The sequence below is a fragment of the Sceloporus occidentalis genome, unplaced genomic scaffold (assembly GCF_023333645.1).
Source record: "Sceloporus occidentalis isolate IW3139 unplaced genomic scaffold, rSceOcc1.0.p SCAF_1, whole genome shotgun sequence".
NCBI lineage: Eukaryota > Metazoa > Chordata > Lepidosauria > Squamata > Phrynosomatidae > Sceloporus > Sceloporus occidentalis.
In genome coordinates, this window is record NW_028316981.1 from 199,835,381 (window position 1) to 199,858,184 (window position 22,804).

The following is a 22,804-nucleotide window of genomic DNA, read 5'->3' on the forward strand; positions in this document are numbered from 1 at the left end:
TACTCATTTATACAGGACTTATTTTGTCTGGAAGGAAATGCCAGATCTATTTGACTTAATCCTCAGGAGGTCTTTTGACATATACAGAATGGAACAACAACAACAAAAAAAATCAAAGTAAAATCTAACCCATAAGTCAATAAACACATATATTTGACTCTGAGGTCAGGATACATAACAACCAACCGATTTATCTGATTTTGTTTTTCTTTTTGAGAAGTATTCTACCTCTATGAATTGAAACCAAGATGGTTTATAAATACTAACAATACATTTTATCTAATAATATAATGGAAAACAACCACTGATTTAAAAAAAATATGTATTTTTTGGGACAAAATAGAAGTTATCAAGAAAGTCTTTACAGTATAAGTTAGAATAATTAGATATCAGAAATCTAACAGTAGTAGCTACACAATATGTCTACCTAGAGATTTAAGATTACACTTAACTCATTCACTGCAAATGATGGAGCTTCAAAGTAGTTCGTCTAAATATTGGTAGATCCATATGAAATGCATGTGGTGACACTTTCATGCTCCTTCAGTCCCCAGCATAAAGTCTGTATCTTATGTGAGGGTCTCTGGTTTGTCTACTCAGAGTTAAGTCGCACCGATTTCAGAGGAACTTTATTCCAGGTGAGAGACATAGGATTATATAGATTATTTGCATGTAACTGCTTGTATTCCCACTATATTAATTGTGCCTCTCCCATTTCCTCCTGCTATCTGACTTGAGATTGTGAAGTGAGCACAATAAAATCACAAAAACAGGACACTCTGTAAAGTGCCATGTTCCCTGGCAGCACTTTTTCTTAAGTATCAAAATATACAGTGAGGTCCCAGCAGTCACTGACAAATCATTTCTAGGGGCAATTGTTCTGAATGATAAAAGCGTTTGAGGTAGCAACCTTAGCATGACTACAGTTGCTACTAGTTTGCATGTCTGCGTAAGAATTTAGGCATAGCATGTATTCATGCCATATATTCTCTCTTCCTGCATCAGTTAATCTGCAGTTTGTCTGCAGACCAGTGACAAAGGCTGGCCTGGGGGTGGAGTCAGGGCATGGCATCCACATGACACATATCCCGCCTCCAGCCGAGCTCAGCGTGACGCCATGCAGCGCACCACAAGGTGCGCAGCATCATAGCATTCCTCTGGTGCTGCATCTAGATGACACATCACCAAAGAAGCACATTTAAAGTCATGGTGCTGGTGCTTTTTCCAGGGCACAAAAAGGCCAGATCGGGGCTGCAGTCCTGATCTGGCGAAGATGGAGGCCGCTGCAGGCTGCCCCTTCAGGTGCGGTTTGGACATCCCCTGAGTTTGCAATCTGCATTCTCCTTGTTCTCCTCTATGTTTGAAGGGCAGATGTTACAGAGCTTCTCATCATGAGATATTATGAAACTGTTAGTATTTTAAAGTAAACTGAATTCATGTGTTTTTACAAAGAAAAGTTAGCCTGCTTTATTGTTCTGCTAGACCCTCTGTGGTAATAGTGGTGGTGTGGGACTGGTTGTTGTTCAGCTTCTGCTTGTGAATACTAATTTCACTGCTTGTAAGATCCACCTTCCCCAAAACCAAGGCCCCCATTTGTATTACCAAGAAAGGAAGTACAGAGTTGTCAATATAGGACATCAATACAGATTTGTCTAAAATTTGATTATGCTAAGATATACATGGAACTTCATACATAATAACTACTGCTGGACATCCAGTATACCTGATCATCATGGGGAAGGCTGTGACCTGGTGATCTGTATGTTTGCTTATTGTGCTGTCTAGGTGCTTAACTGCTGATGGATGACTCTGGGTATCCTTCTCTCTCTCCCATGTTTTTTAAATCTTCTCCTTGTGCCCAGTTCTTTATCTTTAAACTGAAATTGATTCTTCAAAAAGAGCATGCATTCAGACAGAAGGCTGTCATCTGAAAACTCTTCAGTCAGAGATATGTCCTCTGTAAAGTACCTTGCTTTTCTGTCCATTGTGATTCTGGACCTTTCAATAATATAACCTTCTGATATGTGTTGGCATGGGCTGTGCAACTCCCAAAGCATGGGAATCCCAGCCTTAATAGAAACCACTGGTTCTATGGTCCTCCACCCAACCATTACAGCATTAATAGAAAATACAGGTTCTGTGGTCAGCCACCCAACTGTTACAATCATACCTGAGTTAGATCAAATACCACAGGGCACATACTTACTTCAGGTAATCCACTCCATCTGGAGTTGCAGGCACATTGAACCTTTTCATGTACTCATGCATATCGGGGAAGCTTTGCTTGAAATAATCCTCAGCACTGCTTTCTCGCACAGTTCCAAAGCGAAACCCCTGTGAAGGGTGGTGTAGCTGAAGGAAAAAGCCAAAATATTTTTTTAAATGATAAAGAATTTGTATTGACACCAGTTCCTCAAGTTTCTTAGACTGTAATTCTTTTCAGCCACAATACACTGATGATAACCACTATTTCTTCATTTAGGGAATGTCATGATTGCAGCCTTCGGATGAACGATACTGCCTGATATGCTATGGTTTACATCCACAAGAAAGCACTCTCCTTAGTAGTGATGATAATGGAGGAAGCCTACAGGTTAGAAAGGCACCCCAAGCAGGTCTGTGCTGGCAGATATATGACTGCCAGCACAGAGCAGCTTGCCTATTAATAATATTATTTGTTGCTGTTCAGTGCCCTCAAGTCAGTTTTTACTTAGGGCAGCCTATCTCAGGATTTTCATGGCAAGATTTATTCAGAGGAAGTTTGCCATTGCCTTCTTCTGAGGCTAAGAGTTAGACTTGTCCAAGGTCATCCAACACTTTGGGAGACCAGGGTTCAAATATCTGCCCCATCATTTGAACCCTGGTCTCCCAGAGTAATATTCTGACACTCAAACCATTACACCATGCTGACCTCTCAGCAATAATTTTTAGAATAATAATAATAATTAGAACAATATTTTAAAAGTGCTTTTTTAGTTATTATTTTATCTATATTTGTGGCCAAAACAAATTTCAAATGCCGCCAAGAGCAGAGTCATTGAATCAATGGAATATATATATATAAAATACTTTGACTTACCATACAGTGATTGATTAGAGGGTTTACTCTGGCTGGGTCTAGCAACTGGAATTTGTTCTTATCTATCTCTGAGTTCCTCTATATCTACCTACTATGATCATGTAACTCCCCTTTTGAAATGACTTCACTGGCTCCCAGTCCATTTTTGGACAGAATTCAAAGTGCTGGTTATGACCTAATGGTCTGGGCCCAGACTATCTAAAAGACTATATCTTCACGCATGAGACAACCCAAATTTTAAGATCTTCAAGGGAGGGCTTTATCTTGTACCCACCACTTTTCAGGCATGGTTGATGCGGACACAAAAGAGAGCCCTCTCAGTGGTTGCTCCTAGGCTGTGGAACTCCTTTCCTATGGAGGTTCAGTTAACCCTTTCCTTGATCTCCTTTTTTATTATTTAGACAGGTTTTGACTAATTTTAATCCGATGGCAGGATATCGTTTGATGTGCTCTGATTTTTTGTGTAGGTTTTTAATTATGCTTTGTGTCTGTATGTGCTTCCAAGTCACCTGATGAACTCATGAATTTCATAGGGTTTTCTTAGGCAAGGAATACCCAGAGGTAGTTTTGCCAGTTGCTTCCTCTGAAATATAGCCCTACAACACCTTGTATGCATTGATGGTCACCCATAGAAGTACATATATTAGAAAACTGTTTTTAACTATGTATTTTTAGTAGAATTGAATTGTCTTTGTAATTTTTGTAATAGTTTTTTAAGCTAATCTTTTATTTGATTTATTTGAGTTCCTTGGCAGGAGAAAGGTGGGATATAAGATGCAACCCACCTGTAGCCTTCCTGCTATTTCTGGACTATAATGCCACAAAAGTCCAAAAAAGTTCCAATCCAGATGGAAAATATTCTCATATATCTGCTTGCTCTGGCCAAAGTCAAGGATAGGACCATGCTTTGCACATTTAACACATGTAGACAGGCAGGTGCATGCAATTGTAAGTGAACAAGCCTGGAGTGGATTTACCACCTCATTGATACAAAACCCATCACCTACCACATATAGGTGTTAAAGGTATTTTTCAGATGTTAGTGGGGTGGTGATGGTGAAAATGTCATTTGTTTAAAAAAGGATTGCTTTCCATGTATAGTCCCTTTCTCAGTCCCAAGGGTTTTGCATGTGCACATTAATTTGCACAAGAAGTCCTGAAATGGGGGATAAAATTGTTCAACAGCTGACCATCATTCAGATGGGTGTACTGATGTGTCTTTCCTTTTTTAAGCAATGGCAGGGAAATTTGTGAGTATTCTTTATATTCCTTCTCACCACTGGCTGATGCCACAGTGCCAATGACAAGCATGGCGAGTGGAGTTATTGAAGCCTGAACATATGCCTGTCTTTTTTCAGCATCTCTTGAGGAACAGAGCTAGAAAGTCGCTTTTACTTTTTTTAAAAGAAAGCTTCCATCTACTTCTCTTTAAAGCTCAATGTCATTTATTCACTTTAGTGCCATTTGGAAGACAGACCATTATCAGGCTAGTCATGGGCCTACTTCAGTCTCCTCATTATGGTTGCTGTCATTATGGCATTATTATACCCCCGCTATTCCTAAACTAAGTGAGGTGGCCTCTGTGTATCAGGTACTTAAGAAATCTTTGAAGGACACTCCAGAAAATCCCAAATTATCACTCACTACTCACTGAATATAAGTTTTATCATGGTATTGTCTTGAGAATAATAGCAGTATTTCAGAATGAGAGATATATGCAAGGCCTTGTCACAGCAAATTCTCCATCCCTTCTCCTCCCCCCCCCCCAGGTTTGTCAAAGCAAGGTAACAGAACTGTGTAGCAAACACAAAGAAACATGTCCCACATTTCTGATCCACGTGCATCATTACTTCTTTTACAGTTTATTAAGTATACAGTACACTTCATAATTTTTAATATGACCCATACAACTCTGCAAAAGAGGATGGACTGAAAGATGAGCAACTAGCTTCACTCACAGGGAGAGCTGAATGAGATGTAGGTCTACAACCTATGGCTTTAGTTTTAATTTCATAGTTTCAAATTTTCAGCCTAGTTTCAAAAGATTTTGTAAGGTTTTCGACCCTTCCTTGGCAGCCTGCTGGAGAAGAGGAGAAAAAAAGGTGCTTGAAAGAGAAGGGAGGCATGGCCATGATAAAAAGTAAAAGAGAGAGAAAAGATGTGGGCCTGTATACTGCTGGCCAGAGACTGGAAGTGATGAGTTAAAATAACTCAACTACAATGAGTTATATCGAGTTACTCTTTTGTAATGTGGGTATAACAGAGTTACTTTCTGGACATAATTTAAAAGAATAGGAACAACATTATCTTATTTTTCTAATATGAAATGTAACCTAATTGCTTTTCAAAGAGCATTTCCCGGCATTTTACTTATATTTTTACATTTTCCCTTCAAGTTTTATGCCTTCTCTCTTAAGCAACTGATGGTTTTTGAAAAGTGAAGAGCATACATATAAGTGAAGAGACCTATACCTGGTGGCAAAATGTAACTGCACTGATTGTCAGATAACATGTTGTAAGTATAGCTTGGTACTATCCAGATTTCTTGAACTACAAATCCCACCATCCCCCAATGAGACTTGTTTATGGAAATTTCCAGGCTACTTCAACTTCAAAATGTTTCAAGAACAAAGCATGTCACTAGTATTACTATTAACAATTGACATACGAGCAACTTAATGATATAAATATTTTCATCATCCAACAGTATTGTAAAAGTATTTCTGAGCTCACTATATGTTAAGGCCTTTCTCCTAATATTTCAGTATCTGCAGGGAGAGGGAGGGTTACTGAACAAGGAGGCAGTGAATATCCCCTTAAACAACAGTTAAAATTACATATGATTACAACAGGATTCCAGCCAATGATTAATGAGCATGAATGTAAGACCAGGTCATCATTGGCTGGTGCGCATGTACATAGGTGAGGAGAGCATGCGTGTTCTGTATACCCATCATGCTACAGCCCACCTTGTTCCAGCTTCAAGAGGTGGAGTACCTAACAGAAGAAGGTAGTGGCTTTCCTGGGGAAAATGGGAAAAAGTGGAATTGGAGAGATGCTTATTTTTCAATAGCTCCTAGCCTTTTGACAGTTTATGCAGTACAATCCAATAATTTATTTTCAGACATACACTGCACACACTTCAATGAAATTTTGTTTGTTGTTAACTGCCCTTGAATCAACCTTGACTCATGGTGACCCTATAGATGAGAAATCTCCAAGACCGTCAGTCCTCCGCTGCTTTGCTCAGGTCTTGCAGGCTCATGCCCATGGCCTCACTGATTGAATCCAACTATTTGGCATAAGGTATTCCTCTCTTTTGGCTGCCCTCTACCTTTCCTATCATAATTGTATTTTCCAGTGATTCAGGCTCTCTCATGATGAAGGCAAAGTGTGACGACAACCTCAGTTTAGTAATCCTGGCTTCCAGGGAGAGCTCAGGCTTAATCTGTTCTTGAATTTATTTGTTTCTCTTCTTGGCTACCCATGCTATTCTCAGCACCATCTCAAACAGAGGGCTGTGCACATACACACTGACCAGAAAATGTGGCCTTTTAAAAGACAATGTGGTGGCCAATGGAAATGATAGGGAGCATGGACTTTGCTAATGAGGCAGAATGCCACCCCAATGCAAGAGGAAAACAAAAGGAGTGGATTGCTGGAACACAAACCCCCAAAGAAGTGATAGCAGTAGGAACAAAAAAATAAATTGACTTTTGAAGCATTAATAATAAAAAAAGTGCTGCTAATGGTTGTAGACCATGAGACTGGTCACTGATGATTACCAAAGGTTGCCTCCAGCAAGTAAATTGCAAATTTAAGAGATGGAATAACAGTAATAGATAAGGAAACTATGGCTGTATTTGGATTGTCCCAGTGTGGGAAAACATTAAGTAATTCAAGGAGTTTCTCTGGAGCAAGTAATGCACTGCAGTGGAGTTAGCTAGAGACATCTCCACAACTTTAGATAACTGAAATGCATCCTCAGAATTAGCTATTTTCCATTTAATTTGACATTGAGCCAAACAGAAAAGTGAATAATTGTCCCATAACACAGTAGGGCACTGGGTGCTATCAAAGCTTTATTGGCGACGTATGGCACACTATCTTAAAAAACTGGCCAGGGATGCAGTCATTGCAGTTGTGCACTCACTGATTCACTCTGATTAAATATAAATGAACTAAAACACCACAGATTCATCTCTGGCTCTGTGACACAGCCAGTCTTGCAAAAATGTAGATAGGCTGCCCAAGACACCTATAAACCCAAGATATATTATACACACTGTTGCAAGAAATCAGATGGAATGCAGGTTTGTGCTAATTTGGAGATCACATTTCATAGTGTCTCTGGCAGAGAGCACTAGCTCTTTCCAGGCACCAGACTCATATGAATACCATTAACCCACTCTGTCCTTCCCTCAGAATTTAAATATTGGTTTGATTCAGGGACATCTGTTATCCACTCCTTCATAGCTGTGTTGCCACCTGAAATACATCTAATGTGGGACAGATGACATTTTTTACCAGACCTATGTTCCTCAGTATTGTAAAATTCTCACTGCCTTTTGAGGATGATACCAAATGCTGGTCCTGCCCATCGTTCGGTATGAAGCATGATATGGATATTAGACGTGACAGCTGTGTGTACCATGGAACCATCCCTCCAAATCTTAGGATGGCCTACTGCCCTCAGGAATAGTAGAGGACACTGCTGTCTTCTCTGAGTCAACTGCCAATTCAGCCATCTTCTGTACAACGAATGAGGAGGAGGACCATCTTATCCCTTGCCTCAGGCAGCAAAGCATCTCACATGAGCCCTAATACTGGAAATTCCAGGCAACAAGACAACTTGTCTGAAATTGTGGTTCCTGCAGATGTGGTGACTTTTTTCATTCCAATGCAATGATCTTTCAGGGTTTTCAAACATTTTATGAGAATACAGTAATTTTATTGGCACAGTGAAAATAGCATCAACTACACAGATAGCTACTTCACACTAATGGCTTACCCATGTGCTTTCTTGTATGTGTGAAAATGAGGCTATGTATTTACTCCAGTGGGCAAGAGGGTATAACCAGAAATGGCTGAATACTTTTTATTGGTGCAGTAAATTTGAAAGATTTATATATAACACCAGGCTGCAAAAAGAGTGTCTATCAAAACAACGTAAATGATTTATGGAAGATAGCAAATACAGAGATAAAATGTGAAACAGCCAACATTCCATGCAAAAAATAAAAGTGAAAAACAACAGAGGAAATAGAGTTTTAACTAAACACCACAGGGCAGAATGGTTGTTACATGCAACCCCCAAGAAGTACAATTCAATTCTTGTTGACTCTAACAGAATGAAAACCAAATGAATAACTACTAATGCAAATTATAGCATGGAAAACTAACAGCAGTTTGATTTATTTTAAAAAAAACCACATTTATCAGTCTTTGGGGAAGTCTCACCCCTGGAAGGCAGAAGTCCCACCTCTGGAGAGCAGAAGTCCTGCTCCTGGAAGTCCCATCCTCCCCCCTGGAAGATCCGGCACTGGTACCGAGTAATACCCAGTGCTGGAATGCCTTTGAGTCTGGTCACTCGGTCCCTAAAAGGTTCGCCATCACTGGTTTAGCTAATTCATAGCAAAGACATGAAGGATATACCAAAATTGACCTCGGTGAGGATCAGAAAAGACCTCTCAGATAAAGAAAAGTTGTTTGAAAATGTAGGCAAAAAAGGGTCAGATTTAATTATTTACATTTTGTTGTTTTTGTGGGCTTTCAAGTTGTTTCTGATTTATGTTGAACTAAAGGCTAACCTCTCATATGGTTTTCTTGGCAAGTTTCCTGAGATGGGATTTGCCATTGCCATCCTCTGAGGCCAAGAGAGTGTGACTTGCCCAAAGTCCCCCAGTGGGTTTCCATGGCTGAATCGGGATCCAAACCCTGGTCTCCCAGTGTCCTAGTCCAACACTCAAACCATTACACCATTCTGGCCTCACATTTCCACTGCAAAGGGTGAAATTAACCACTATGTATATGGTAATCTGTCATTTAAATGTATGTTAAATAAATGAAAAGCCTTATCATAATAAAACTGAAAAATTACATCCAAAATTTTTCCCTTACTCTCCTTCCAAGTTTTGTCCTTATGAGAGAAAACCCAAGTTCTCATCCACCCACCCACCCAGTCAGGCAAACAAACAAACAAAACCTTAGCAGGAATTCACTTGGGGTCGTATGTCTTCATAATTGCTCTTACTTCTATGAGAAATAGAATTAAAGGGTTTTGTAACATCCATATTCAGACTGAGGCTGCTGTTATGTTACTATGCAGGGGAGCCAGCAAAGTGAACATTGTGGACTGGGACTGATGCACAATGGAATTAATACACAATAGGACTTAGTGTGCATTCGGATCTAATGCACAACAGGACCTGATGCATAACAGAACTTGATGAACATGGGACCTGGTGTGCCTTGGGACACCACTGAGGAGTGCTGATGAACATCAGAAGAGCCCAATGTGCACTGAGACACTCTTGACACTGTACTATTATGTATCTTCGCTGTTCACTAACAGGGTTCCTTAGCACCTTTGCTATGGAGCTAAGTTATGTAAAGTTACGCAACATCGACTACAATAGAGAATTGTGGTCTCCATCTTGCTTTCCATTAACCCTCCCTTTTAATCTCATCATTTTTGTATCCCCTTTAATAAAGTCCTCCAGATTTTATTAATATGTACAAAGTTTGGTTTCAGCAATACAGTTCCTCAGTTGTTGTTGTTGTTTTTAAAATGTGGTGCAGATGAAGGAGGATCAGTTAAGGATCAGTTAACTCAAAAGCCCCTTACTTCAGTTCTTCCTGTTGAAACTGCTCCTTAGTAAGTGGTCTGAATCTTATGATCTATATATTGTAATTCCCCAGCCCTGGGGGATTAAAAAGAAGCAGAGATGGTTTGAGAGTTTTAAAAAGCCAAATTTGGGGGCTCTTTCACACTTTGGGCCATTTAAATCATAACTATAACATATGTTGTAATTTTGTAACTGTATTTAGTATTTAATATTCTATTGATAAAGTCAGCTGACTAATCAATAAACTTGTTGTTGTTGTAATTCATAACTAATAACTTAATTCTAGAAAAAATAAATTGGAAAAATTAAGTTGACCTTCCAGTTTATTTCTGCCAATTAATTAAAAAATATCTGACTAAGTTGCCCCTTTTTGTGAGCAAATTTCCAACCATTGATAACTTAATGAATTTTAACAAGTTATATCCTCTGCTTTCCGTTACTAGTTTACCAGTTGTTCACTTCTATTAATTTTCTGTTCTTATTGGATCTCAGGTATAGAACATGGGGCAAGGGGAGATAGTTCAATGGGAAGGTGAGTAGACTGTGTAAAAATAAGGTGATGACACTAGAGATTTACCAGGGAAAGAGGGAAGAAGGAAAGGAGGAGAAGGAAATAATAAAAGGAGTGGACACTCGGGAAATCTAGATTTACTCAAAGCTACCCACCAGCCAAATATCTAACCTAAGAAAAAGCAAGGCCTACGTCAAGAATCACAAGGAGAATTTCTGATTAGAAAGAAGGAGAATCTTCCAAAATAAGTAGCAAGATTAATCAGAGTTGTTGAAGAAGTGGCAGTGGAAAACCTAATCCACTGTGAAATGATTGGAAGTAAAAAAGAAATAAATCCAAAAGCAAGCTCCCATCTTTCTACATTTCAGAAAGGAGAGATAAATCTTCGCATGGACAATGTACCAGGCAACAAAACTGATTGTATGGGGAAAATGGGAGAGCTGAAGCTCAGGAAGTCAAGAATTGGTCTATACACTTTCTGTTTCCCAACAGTCTCACAAACCAGTTCCAGCTCTCTGACCAGCTCCTTCTCTTTCCTGTATTAATAGAGGGGGGAGTTGCACTTTCTTTTAACTCCCTAAGGAAAAAAATCTCTTTATAGAGAGAAGTTGATGCAATCTAGGTTCTTCTTAGGATGTGCTCTTTCATTTGTTAATTATTTATTAATTTATATCATGCCTTTCTCCCAATATGGGACCCAAACTAGTTTAAAGATTGAAACAAAATTCTATTTTAAAAAATGTGGATAAAACCACTGAAAGAATGCCATTTTGTAGTTTCTTTGAGGCAAAACTGCAGAATTAATGCAATCTGACACCACTTTAATTACCATGGCTCATTGCTATGGGATTCTGGGATTTCTAGTTTTGTGAGATATTTAGCCTTCTCTGTCAGAGAGCTCTGGTGTCACAACAAACTACAGATCTCAGGATTCCATAAGATGGAGCCATGACTTAAAGTGTTATCAGAATGGCATTGATTGCTTACTGTGGCAGCCATAGTGGTCCATTGTTTCATAACTTGGATCAGTCCAAGCCATTGAGCCACCACTTATTGTATTTTCCCTCATTCCAGAATCCAGAGCTCTAGACTGAGAAATAATGTTCTCTTTCTTCCACCAGAGAACATACAGTAATGCTGTTGATGAAATGAACCAGATTTCTTCCATTCTGATCCATAACTCTGTTTGTATGCTTTATCCCTAATAATATCCTGAGAACACACCGAAGTCAAATCTGGCACTTCAGCCAAGGAATTAATATGTTCTCCAGCACATGATATAAACCAAAACTACACATGCCACACCATTAATTACACAGCTAAAAGTCTTGTTAAAATATTGATTCCTAGTTGTCTCTCAGGAAATCTGGAATTCCCTTGGAGGTTTATACAGTTAGTGAAGTAGAGTGTTTCTGGGCTTCACTTCTTTAACACAGACTTTGGTACCAGAGGTAGAAATACCATGGAAAAAACAGGAACAGTTATTGGATCATAAAAAAGAAGAGTAGTTCAGTATGTTTCAACCAACTTTTTATGCACATATGAAATGAAACAACCAGGTCAAGTGAGCCTTGCATAAGTAAACAAAACATTTTTAGTCTTCTAGAGACACTTTAAATCTTCTTCCATGATTCCCCCTGCTTTCAACAACCTTCACTTTTCTTGTGGTTTCCATTTTGGCAATGAACAGGTAAATCCTTTTCACCATGCCAACTGGTGTGGCAGGCAGTCTAATCTACTTTCCCCTTTGCTTAAAGTTTTGCCCTTCACACATGCTCAAAAAGTGATTTGGGATGCAGCTGTGTACCTTGCCTATTGTAGGTAAGCAAACACAGCTACAGTAGGATCATCCAGAGTAGACTCCCATTTTTCCCCAGCTCAAGCTTTATTCCATTGTTTACTGCAGACATGCTGCTGAGACCCAATACTGAAAGTCTGTTTTTCTACATCCCTTCATCATCATCTTTCCAATGCCTATGCTGCAAAAAGCCAAACCAAACCAAAATGACAAAAACTTCCAGACAGACAGAAAACTAAGGGTGTGTGTGTGTGCTGAGCTGGGCTAAGCTCCTGTAAAAAGACTTTGTAAAAAGGAGCTGTTTTGTCAGAGGCTTTGTTAACTGAAATATATCTGTACTGTGCTGTATTATGTGTGAGGTTTCTTCATTAAGAAGATGGATTTTCCTGAAAGAAAGCTTGTCCACCATAAGTCATCTTTCCTTCTAAATTGTAGGTGTGAGACAAAGGTTTGGGTGGTCAACTTCTGAACCTTTAACAATATTCCTATTAGAATTAGAACACTTAGGCTCCACGCCAGGAAAAGTTTCACCTGCTAATTCCTATATTTTGAATTGTTGCATATGCCCTTCAGGAGTGGGTCCTGAGTGATGAACATGACAATTACAGACTGCATTTACTCACATTTACCCCCAATTCTTCTTGAGGCTATCAAAAAATATACCATCAGCAGCTGTCAGATTACCCTTTAAATGGTAGATGACATAAGAAACCTAGGCAAAGCCTGGCTGGATCAGACTAGTGGCTGACCTAGTCCAGCATTCTGTTCCCACAATGGTCAGCATGATGCCTTTGGGAAACTTATTGATGCTTTCCCCTCTACTGCTGACATTTTAGGACTAAATTGAAAGTGACATCAAATGCATCTTTGCATTTAGCATGCACTTTAAAAAAAAGCAAAAATATGCATTTGCTTTAGGGAATAGAATGGGTATGAGAACTATTAAGATCACAGCAGGGGGGTGTTCAGGAATCTGTAATTCATAACAAGCAGGGGATGTGAAGTTGGTTGTGGAAAGCTTTTCCTCAATAAGAAAAAAATCCTTAGAGCCCTTCCCGCACTCTTCTCAGAGGGACAAAGAGACTGTGTGGGTGACAGGAAAGGCTGGTTGCTCCAGTGTTAGTGGGATGGTGAACCTGCTCCTGCCTTCACTCTGAAATTTAAAGACCAAGATGCTGAACCTGTTTGTTTTTTTTTTGGGGGGGGGAGTGGGGAGGAAGGTAGAGTTCAACACACTATTTATAGTCCTTTTACATTTCATACTAAATATCAAAGCTGATTCACTTTCCCACTGGCTTCAGGGCTACCAGTCAGCACTGGTGAGTCATTGTCAACCTTACCATTGAGTTCAGAAGCCCAACTGATCACCATGACTTTTTCTGCAGACATTCCGACTAAGGGGCTGTGCAGACCACCCCTAAGGGGAAGCCTGCAGCCGCCTTCAGCTGTGCCGGATTGAGGCTGCAGCAACCGCACACCACAGCCCTGATCTGGCCTTTCCAGGACACAAAAAGGAGCCTTCCTTTTTATGCCCTGGAAAGGGCACAATAGCCATGGTGCTGCAGCTTTAAGGTGCTCCTTTGGTGCTGCGTTGTGTGGACGCAGAGCCCGAGGAGCACTGTGACACCACACGCTATGTGGAGCGGCGCACGGTGTCATGCTGCCCTGGGGGCAGAGTTGGGGCATGCAACATGTGGACGCCATACCCCGACTGCCCCCAGACCGGCCTTTATGGCTGGTGTGCACAGCCCCTAACTTCACATCGTAGGTGTAGTCTTTTTCTGCTATGGTTACTTCTGCTATCCCTCTTTTTGCCATCTTCCAATTACCACCTTCCTTTGCTCTGCTTTTTCTCCTGCCCAAACTCAGATGAGCACTCGATCCAGAATCTCTCTTGCCACATATAGGTCTTCTTCAAGTTCTAGATTAATAAAGGTTAAAATCTGGCCTGCATGTCCAATCCAGTTTGTGTTGGTCCCAATCTGAGGGACAATTCTCCCAAGGATTCACCTTCTTAAGTTGGGCAATTTCCCTGTATTATGTGCCTCCTCAGGGGACACTTGCCCCATTTGGCCTCTCAGTGAGAAAGATCAGTAAAGAAGAGACAATCCTGCTATAATCTCTGATTGTCAAATTCCCCTAATGGGGATGCAACCCAAGAGTTGACATTATCCTAGGTGTTCCTAGCAGGAGTGCTCCTGAGGTCAAGAGTGACAAATTCTAATGTCTTCCAGCCCTTGGAAAACTAGTGTGTGTGTGTGTGTGTGTGTATGGGGGGCGGGTGTCAATGTTGTCTCCACATCAGAGACATTGTTCTATTCTTGTTTTAGAGTCCACTCCCTCCTCATTGATCTCTGTTGCCTTTCTTAAAGTTCCTGGTGCAACTGCTGCTTCTGTCACCATTGCAGCTGCTTGCCCTCTCCAGTACTGACATTTATTTTATTTATTTAAAATATTTATATTCCACCTTGACCTCCACACTGTTCAACCTCTGCACAGTTTGGACAATTTAAAATATTTGGACACCAATAATTTAAAGCAGTGATTCCCAAATTCTGACCTTCCAGGCATTTGGGACTTAATCTCCCAGAATCTCAGCCATCTTGGCCAATGACCTGAGATTCTAGGAGCCGAAGTCCAAGACACCTGGAAAGGCCAGAGTTTGGGAATCAACAATAAATATAATGTGGATATTCTAAAAGCATAGTAAACAACTGAACAACCTAAGAAGGTAAAGTCAAAACCATCTAAAACAGGGTATGTATGCAAATTGGATGAAATTGTTGTGTGGTGTTGGGCCGTGCCCTCAAGTAATTTCTGACTTAAAGAGACCATATCATGCGCTTTCATTGGCAAAATATATTCAGGGTGGGTTTGCCTTTGCCTTTCTCTGAGGCTGAGAGAGTATGACTTCCTCAAGGTCACCAGTGGGTTTCCATGGCTGAGTGGGGATTTGAACCCTGATCTCCCAGTGTCCTAGTTCAAGATCCAAACCACTCCACCATGCTGGGTCTTTGAAATAATTATTTTATAAAAAGCCAGTTTTTAACTTGGCACTGGAATGCAGCCAATGTCAGCACCCATCTAATTTCCAAGAGAGGGTCATCCCAAATTGTTGTAAAGGAGAATGCCCTCTCCTATGTCCTCATACACTGTATTGCTTTCATTGGTGGGACACCAAGGAGAAATTAACAGTTTGTAAGCCACTCTGATAACCTTTTGGCTGAAGAGCGGGGTATAAGTAATAAGATATTATTATTGTTATTATTTCACCAGTAGATCTTTAACTTGGTGTATATAGGGAGAGGAGCTCTAGCAAATATCCTTCTCACAGGGGCCATTCAGACTACCTTTTGTACCGAATTGTAACCCGGATTAAAAGTGGGAAGTTCCCACTGGCGCCAGTTTAAACACATCAGGATCAGGGTCTTGCACACCAGATCCAGGGCAAATTCCCCTTAGAGCAGATTTTCTGAAAGTGGATTATTTCCTGTTTCTTTTTGGAAAACCTGTTTCTTCCCTGCTGCTGGCAAATGTGAACTTGGCCCCGGTCATGATCAGGTCAAGTTCAGGGGAGGGATTTGGGTCAGAGAGTGGGCAATGGGCGAAACATGCCTCCCCTCTCGCACTGGCTTTTTGCAAGTGGATTTTTCTCTCTTTTGTTTTGTAATTTTTATTTTTGACTGATTATGTGAATGCTTGTGCTACAAATTGATACATATTGATAGAATGTGTCTGCTTGTGCTACATTTCCCTTTCATTTGCTTGCTGCTGGGCACGGCATGTCACTTTGCAAGTGGCATTTTTTAAAAAAAAATGTGTGTGTGTGTGACAGAATATGCAAATGTTTGTGCTACATATGTTTCCCTTTCAATTTGGCAAACTGATACAATGTGTGAATGCTTGTGCTACATATGTGTGGGAAATGAAAGGAAAGAAAGAGGATGCAAAGGAGGAGAGAAGGAGAGATTGCATTCTGGGATTGCAAACGAAGGGAAAACAGAGGATGCCAAGGGGAGGGAATCTGAAACAACCTGAAGGCACACAACACATGCACATATACACACAAGTTGACAGAATATGCGAACGCTGCCACCAGTTTTTTTTTTAAAAGGAGGGGGAAAAGCACCCATTCCGTTGCCCAATGGTTGTAGGATACATCTCCTTTGATGAAAGCAGATGTGAATTTGATTGACAACAAAGGAGGCTCCATTTTAAAGCGGTACTGCAAATGTGAACTTCAGAGGGGCAAACTGCATCGATCAAGGTAAAGGGTAGTGGGAACTTCTTTCCAGGGAGATTCAGTACCGGCTCAGAGAGTCTGGACCGGATCTACCCAGGGCAAATGAGCTAGTGAGAATGGGGCCACAGAGGGGGTTGAGGGAGCACTGGCCATTCACTCACCACTACTTTCATTCCAGGCTTTTTTTCTCCACTTCCAGGCCCTAAAACCTACAGTAATTTCTCTGCGAAGCAAAGACAAATTTTAGGAGGGGGATTTTTCTCAGAATCATAGCAGGGGTGGGAGGGTTAAGATTCTTCACTACAAAGCTGGAATCCCAACTCCTCCCTCCAGCTGGTTCAATCTGCATTTCTAAAACCTTGTACATGTAGTACACAGAGGTATTTAATGTCATTACTAGATCAGGGCAGGTAAAGAGGAAAACCACATTAGAGATGGATTGAGTGACTCACGGAGGCCACAATCCTGAACTGAACAAGGCTGCTGATGACCAGGAATCATGGACGTTTCTCAATGAGAGGGTCTTCATAAACTGAAGCTGATTTGATGACAAACAACAACAGAAGATCAGTGATTTCTTGACTAAACATTAAGTGAGCTCCCATTATCTGTTCATGACTTCAGTCTGCATCACCGCTTTGAGTGGAAGTTGTTGTGCTTGACTTACTAGTGTGGTTGTTGTGTGCCTTCAAGTCGTTTCTAACCTATGGAGACATTCAGGTGAACCTATCACAAGGTTCCCTTGCCAAGATTTGTTCAGAGGGGTTTTGCCTTTGCCTTCCTCTGTGAATGAGAATGTGTGGTTTGCCTAAGTTCACCCAGGGGGTTCCCATGTCTGAGTGGGGATTTCAACCCTGGTCTCTAGAGTGATAATCCAATGTTCAAACTGCTACACCCCATTGGTGCTCTCACTACTCTTGCAACCAATAAATTCACTAACGGCACATCTGATGCAAAAATGTTAGCCAGAGTAAGGGGCTGTACAGACTGACCCTAAGGGGCAGCCTGCAGCTGCCCCTTTTAGCACTGGATGAGGGTCGTGGCAACTACATGCCATGGGCTCAATCTCACTTTTCCATAGCACAAAAAGGAACTGCAAAAAGTGGCTCCTTTTTGTGCTCTGGAAGGGTGCCACAGTCCCTTGTGGATGGCTTTTCTGCACTCCTTTGGCACTGCGTCATGTAGATGCAGTGCCAGAGGAGTACCATGATGCTGCATGCTGCGTGGTGCAGCGTGCGATGTCACGCCGGCCTGAGGGCAAAGTCAGGGCATGAGTCATGCAGCCACTCTGTACAGCCCCTGAATCTTCAGTTCTTGCAGCTCACCAATGCTGTTGATTTGCTGGTAACGCAACAAAGGTTTTTGATTCTGGAAACTCAACTGCCTGACTTCTACAGGCCTTCCCTTCAAAACAACAGTAGTGAGTAATGGGTCTTCTTGGGGGTTCTTTTCCATTTTAATCCTTTGAAGTGCTAATGTTTCGCTCATTTGCCTTGCTTCAGTACTTTAGATCTTTATTAGCAATTAAGATTACTATTTGCTGTTGCTATTGTTCTAGGTCACTTCCAGTTTAATTCCCAAGAAGAGACAATGTGAAGAGGACACACATTATTTTCAAATGATGGAATTTATATATTGTCTTCTCAGACTATATGAAAGACGGTATTTTCCCATATGAACATACACGATTCTTATGATTCACTGGGGAAGGCTTTCTCTCAGTCCCACCACCATTCCAGGTTCACTTGATGAAGACATGGGAGAAGCCTTCCTCAGTAGTTGCTCCCACCTATTGGAATCCCCCTCCCCTTCCATCAGCAGGTAAAGAGTTTTATTGTCCAAGCACGCTTTTAACGTGTGGTTGTTTGCAGAGAAGCTTCTTATGGGGATACTTTATTTTCAACTTTTATATGCCATTTAATAATTTTATACTGTTTCAATGAGATGAATTGTCTTTACATTTTTACTGTGAGGCTATGAAGAAGCTACTAAACCTACTACCTGCTGCAGGCCAAACTCCTAATATTTATATCCAATGCAGTTAATGAGGATATTTCATTGTGACTGGAATTCTGTTGGTGACATATATTGCATAAGGACTGGTATCCTGTCAGTGCATCTATGGGACCTCTCCTTCATTCAGTTATGCCAGCATAGTAATTTTTTTGGTTGTTGAGGAGGAAACAATCCACTATCTCCCTTCACACAGTGACCAAATCCATGCAGGACTCCCCTTCCTCCTTCATGCCTCACCACCCCATAACCATTTATTTGTTAGTAGAGAGCAGGATTTGTTGGAGAAGACTTTGGCTGTGTGCCTGTAACCAGATGCACAAAGAGAAAGGCATTCTCCTGGCCCTCCTGGGTCTCTGTCAGAGGTCCTGGATGCAGTGGTTAAATGCCTATACTGCAGCCACTCACAAACCATAAGGTTGCGAGTTCAATACCAGCCAAAGGGCTCAAGCTCGACTCAGGCTTGCATCCTTCTTAGGTTGCTAAAATGTGTACCCAGATTGTTGGGGCCAATTAGCTTACACTTTGTAAACCACTTAGGGAGTGCTTAAGTTCACTGATAAGTGGTATAGAAATGTACTTGCTATTGCCATTGCTTGCTATGATATTGTCACCGTGTGTCTGGTTATAGGTATATATCTAGCCACTTCTCTGATTACTCTTGCTCTCCACTGGTCAATAAATAGTCATGCAGGGAGCACAGGAAGAGGGGATGACATTTCATAGGTCTAACTGGTGGACCTTTAGCTTTGCATCTTGTACCCACTATCTCCTTGTACAATTACCCTCAGTATAAAATTCTAGCTTTACATCATTGGTACACACCCCCATGGCTAATCAGTGGTGGGAGTGGCTGGGATCTTCTTCAAGTGAGAACACCATAGATCCAGGAGGATCCCTAGATACCTGAAGTGGGTTCTATGGCATAAAGACACACAGTCCATAGTAGCTGGTATGCAACCACATTTGGGATGGCTCTGCCTAATAAGTCACCATGCCTAATAAACCACCTAGACCCAACCACCCATCTGCAGCAAGATCGGGGAAAAAAAAGATTGCTACAGAGATTAGAACCTGGAACAATGGATGCAAGCTACAGGAAAAGAGATCCCAGCTCAACATTAGGAGGAACTTCCTGACAGTAAGAGCTGTTCAATAGTGCAACTCACTTCCTCTGAGAGTGGTGGAGTCTTCTTCCTTGGAGGTCTTTAAACAGAGGCTGGATAGCCATCTGTCAGGGATGCTTTGACTGAGAGTTCTTGCATGGCAGAGGTTGGACTGGATCGCCCTTGTGGTCTCTTCCAACTCTATGATTCTAACATCCCTGCCTATAGAACTTCAGTGATCAGTTAGAAAGTGTATGTACTTCTTGCTATAGAAAGTTCTCATTATAGTTTTCAGTATATCCAAATTCAAAGACTCCAAGAAAGGTTCATCTTAGGAGAGTTCCTTCCAGTTAGAGCTGCTTATAATGAGGGAACTTCATACAAAAAGATGAGATTTATTGGTGCAAGGGCAATCAATTCTCCTAATTGGAGCAGTTATTAAGGAATAGTCTCCTGAAAAGGGAATTAGTACACTTTTAGGCATGCTATGAAAACTTCTCCCACTCCAAAAAAATTATTCAGGCATTTTAATTTAGTCCCCCTCCTCCACTCCTGACATAGCAAGGCTGTTTCATTGTTTCTCTGGTTGTTGATGTTTGGCCTTGTTTAGATTTTGTTTTTAGTTTCTGAATTGCTGGTGGCTGTCTCCCACTTTAAGTGACATTTGGATGCAAGAGCATCGGTAACCCTATTTTGATTGATAGCGACTGTCAGAACGGAGCAACATTCCAATGGTCCAGGATGAAAGAGAAGCTTCACAACTCAACAGCGCCCTTTTTCATAATAGCTAACACAGCACAGTTCTGCTGACATGTATAAATTCTTTAATGACAAGGTTTACATCCATCCTAAACCATACTGTCCTCTTAAGCACAGCTCCTTAAAACAAAATCACCAGCAGTTAGATGGAATACTATGTTAATGCAATGGATATGACATGATTTGTCATCTTGCTACCCCTGAGGAACCACAGCAGAAACACCACAAATAATGCAGGGTTGTCTCAAGGCATTTTGAAGCAGAACAGAAAATGGCACAGCCTACCTACTGAAGCAAAGCTTGAAAAATTACTCTGAAGAAGAATGAATAAGATGACACATTAAACCATCCATAAACATACAGTATTGGAATGTTCCTCTGGGACCCGACACATCATCTTACCACTATCATATATAATTCCGCTATGTCATTACAAACATTGTTCTTCAAGGTAACATCCCAAGCTAAAGAGTTTACATTGGCAAACAATAGAGAATTTCTCATGAGCATCTTTCACAATCCCTATTAATAATAAAATACAATGATAACAAAATGCAGAGCCAATCATTTCCTGCCTTTTCATGATGTTTGGGAGAGTTATTTTACTCTGCCTAATGGCAAGATGGGCTCTTGTAGAATAAGAGGCAATGTATTACTTTTGTAAGCAATGGGGAATATCTTTTTAAGCAGGGGTGACAAACATAATGACCATGGATTGCATATGGCTCTAGGGAAAAAAATCTCTGCAAGTCATTTCTGACCTATGGCAACCCTAACGCAAACCTATCACGGGGTTTTCTTGGCAAGATTTCTTCAGAGGGGTTTTTGCCTTTGTCTTTCTCTGAGGCTGAGAGAGTCAAACTTGCCCAAGGTTACCTAGTTTCCATGGTCAAGTGGAGATTTGAATCCTGCTCTCAAGAGTCTGGGTCCAAACTACTACATGCTGGCTCCTAGACTCCCCCCAAATTGAGGTGGTGTTTCTTTGACCCCAGATAGTGACAAGACACACAACAACACAAAATGCACTAGTTAGGCTTTCCAAGTTCAAAACGTGATGTTATTTCAGGAAGAAAAGGGAAAAAAATGCCCCCCAAATTGGTCAAAAATAAAACCAGAAGTGAGGTCATATCAGTTTTGGCTTTTTGTGTGATTGTCTTATTGGTGTGTGTGCGTGCGTGCATGTGTGTGAACACTGGCCTCTGTCCCAGTTCAGTTGCCTACCTGCAGTAAAAAGATGAGGGCCAAGCACACTTTGTTTGGAACAAAAGGTCTCTCAGATGACTTACTGGTTTGCACTCTTTTCTCATAGCAACCTATAATGTCTCATGAATCAGTTGCTATGCAAAAAGTATAAGCAGATGCTTTGCATATAGCATATGAGGCATTTTGTTTAGTTCTAAGTTTTCATACTAAAAATAAAAATGTTCCTAGTAATGAACATTATTAATCAAATTAATTTGTCCTTAAGACACACCCCAAAACACTCATTTATGGAATAATTCACTCCTCTTCTATGAGAGTAAGAGATTTTCAGATGTCTTCCCTAATCTTCCATCTGCTGTGTCACGCTGTCCCCAGTCAAATTAGTTTTTTGAGATTTCCTCCTAGAGCTACTGTAAAATGGTATTATTTTCACATTTGCAAAAAGATTGGGTGGTGATGATATTATAGGTTAAAGAAGCCATTTTGGAAGAGTTATTGGTAGGTACTTAACATCTCTCGGCAGCTTCCAAAGCTTCAGCACTCTGGATGGGCTCACAATGGTACAGACCCCTTCCCTGGGTTCCTCAGATTGGTTTGGGGGTACTATTTTAGAAACCCTAGGATGTCTTGGGGGAGATTAATGGGCATTATAAGAAAACTAAAATAGCAGGATCAAGTCATCTGAGAGCTGCCAACAGGGCCTCTTGAAATATGGATCCCTCTCAAACCTGAGAAAGCCAATAATCATGGATGCTTGAAATAGTACTGCTAGTCTTTCTTTTGATTTTAATTGTAATGCTGGCAACTGACAGTCACAAATATCCACCCTATACTTCCTTGTTATATGCCATTGGCATCTGTGAATCAGGTGAATCACAATTATATATGTTGAAGCAGATACAGTCATCACTCTACATTCACGGGGGCTAGGGATGCAAGGCCCCCGTGAATGTGGAAAAACTGCAAATAACGTCTCCCCAGGAAGCCAGTTAAAGGGACAGGTGGGCAGGGGAAGAGGAGCAGGAGCATGTGTGCTCCTTCCTCTGCCTTCCTGTCCCTTTAACTGGCTCCTCATCCCTTTCCCAGGCAGATAGATACCTGATTCACTAGGTAGCTCTCCATCCTGGAAAGAGGTGGTGGATCGCGCCCCCTCCCATGCCCCTTTCCAGGACAGAGAGCTGCCTGATTCACTAGGTAGCTCTTCATCCTGGAAACGGGTGGAGGATCACCCCCCTCAGGCCCTT

The 22,804-nt window shown here is 41.0% G+C and overlaps 1 protein-coding gene across 1 annotated transcript in view; it reads right to left on the reverse strand.

Annotated features, from left to right (window-relative positions):
- The window catches only part of GRIN3A (glutamate ionotropic receptor NMDA type subunit 3A), a 162,229-nt gene that overhangs the window by 38,028 nt on the left and 101,397 nt on the right, over positions 1–22,804 (reverse strand). The window contains exon 4 of the mRNA XM_089488613.1: positions 2,207–2,352. Coding sequence (XP_089344739.1) covers positions 2,207–2,352 — 146 coding nt within the window. The remainder of the gene's footprint in view (positions 1–2,206; positions 2,353–22,804) is intronic.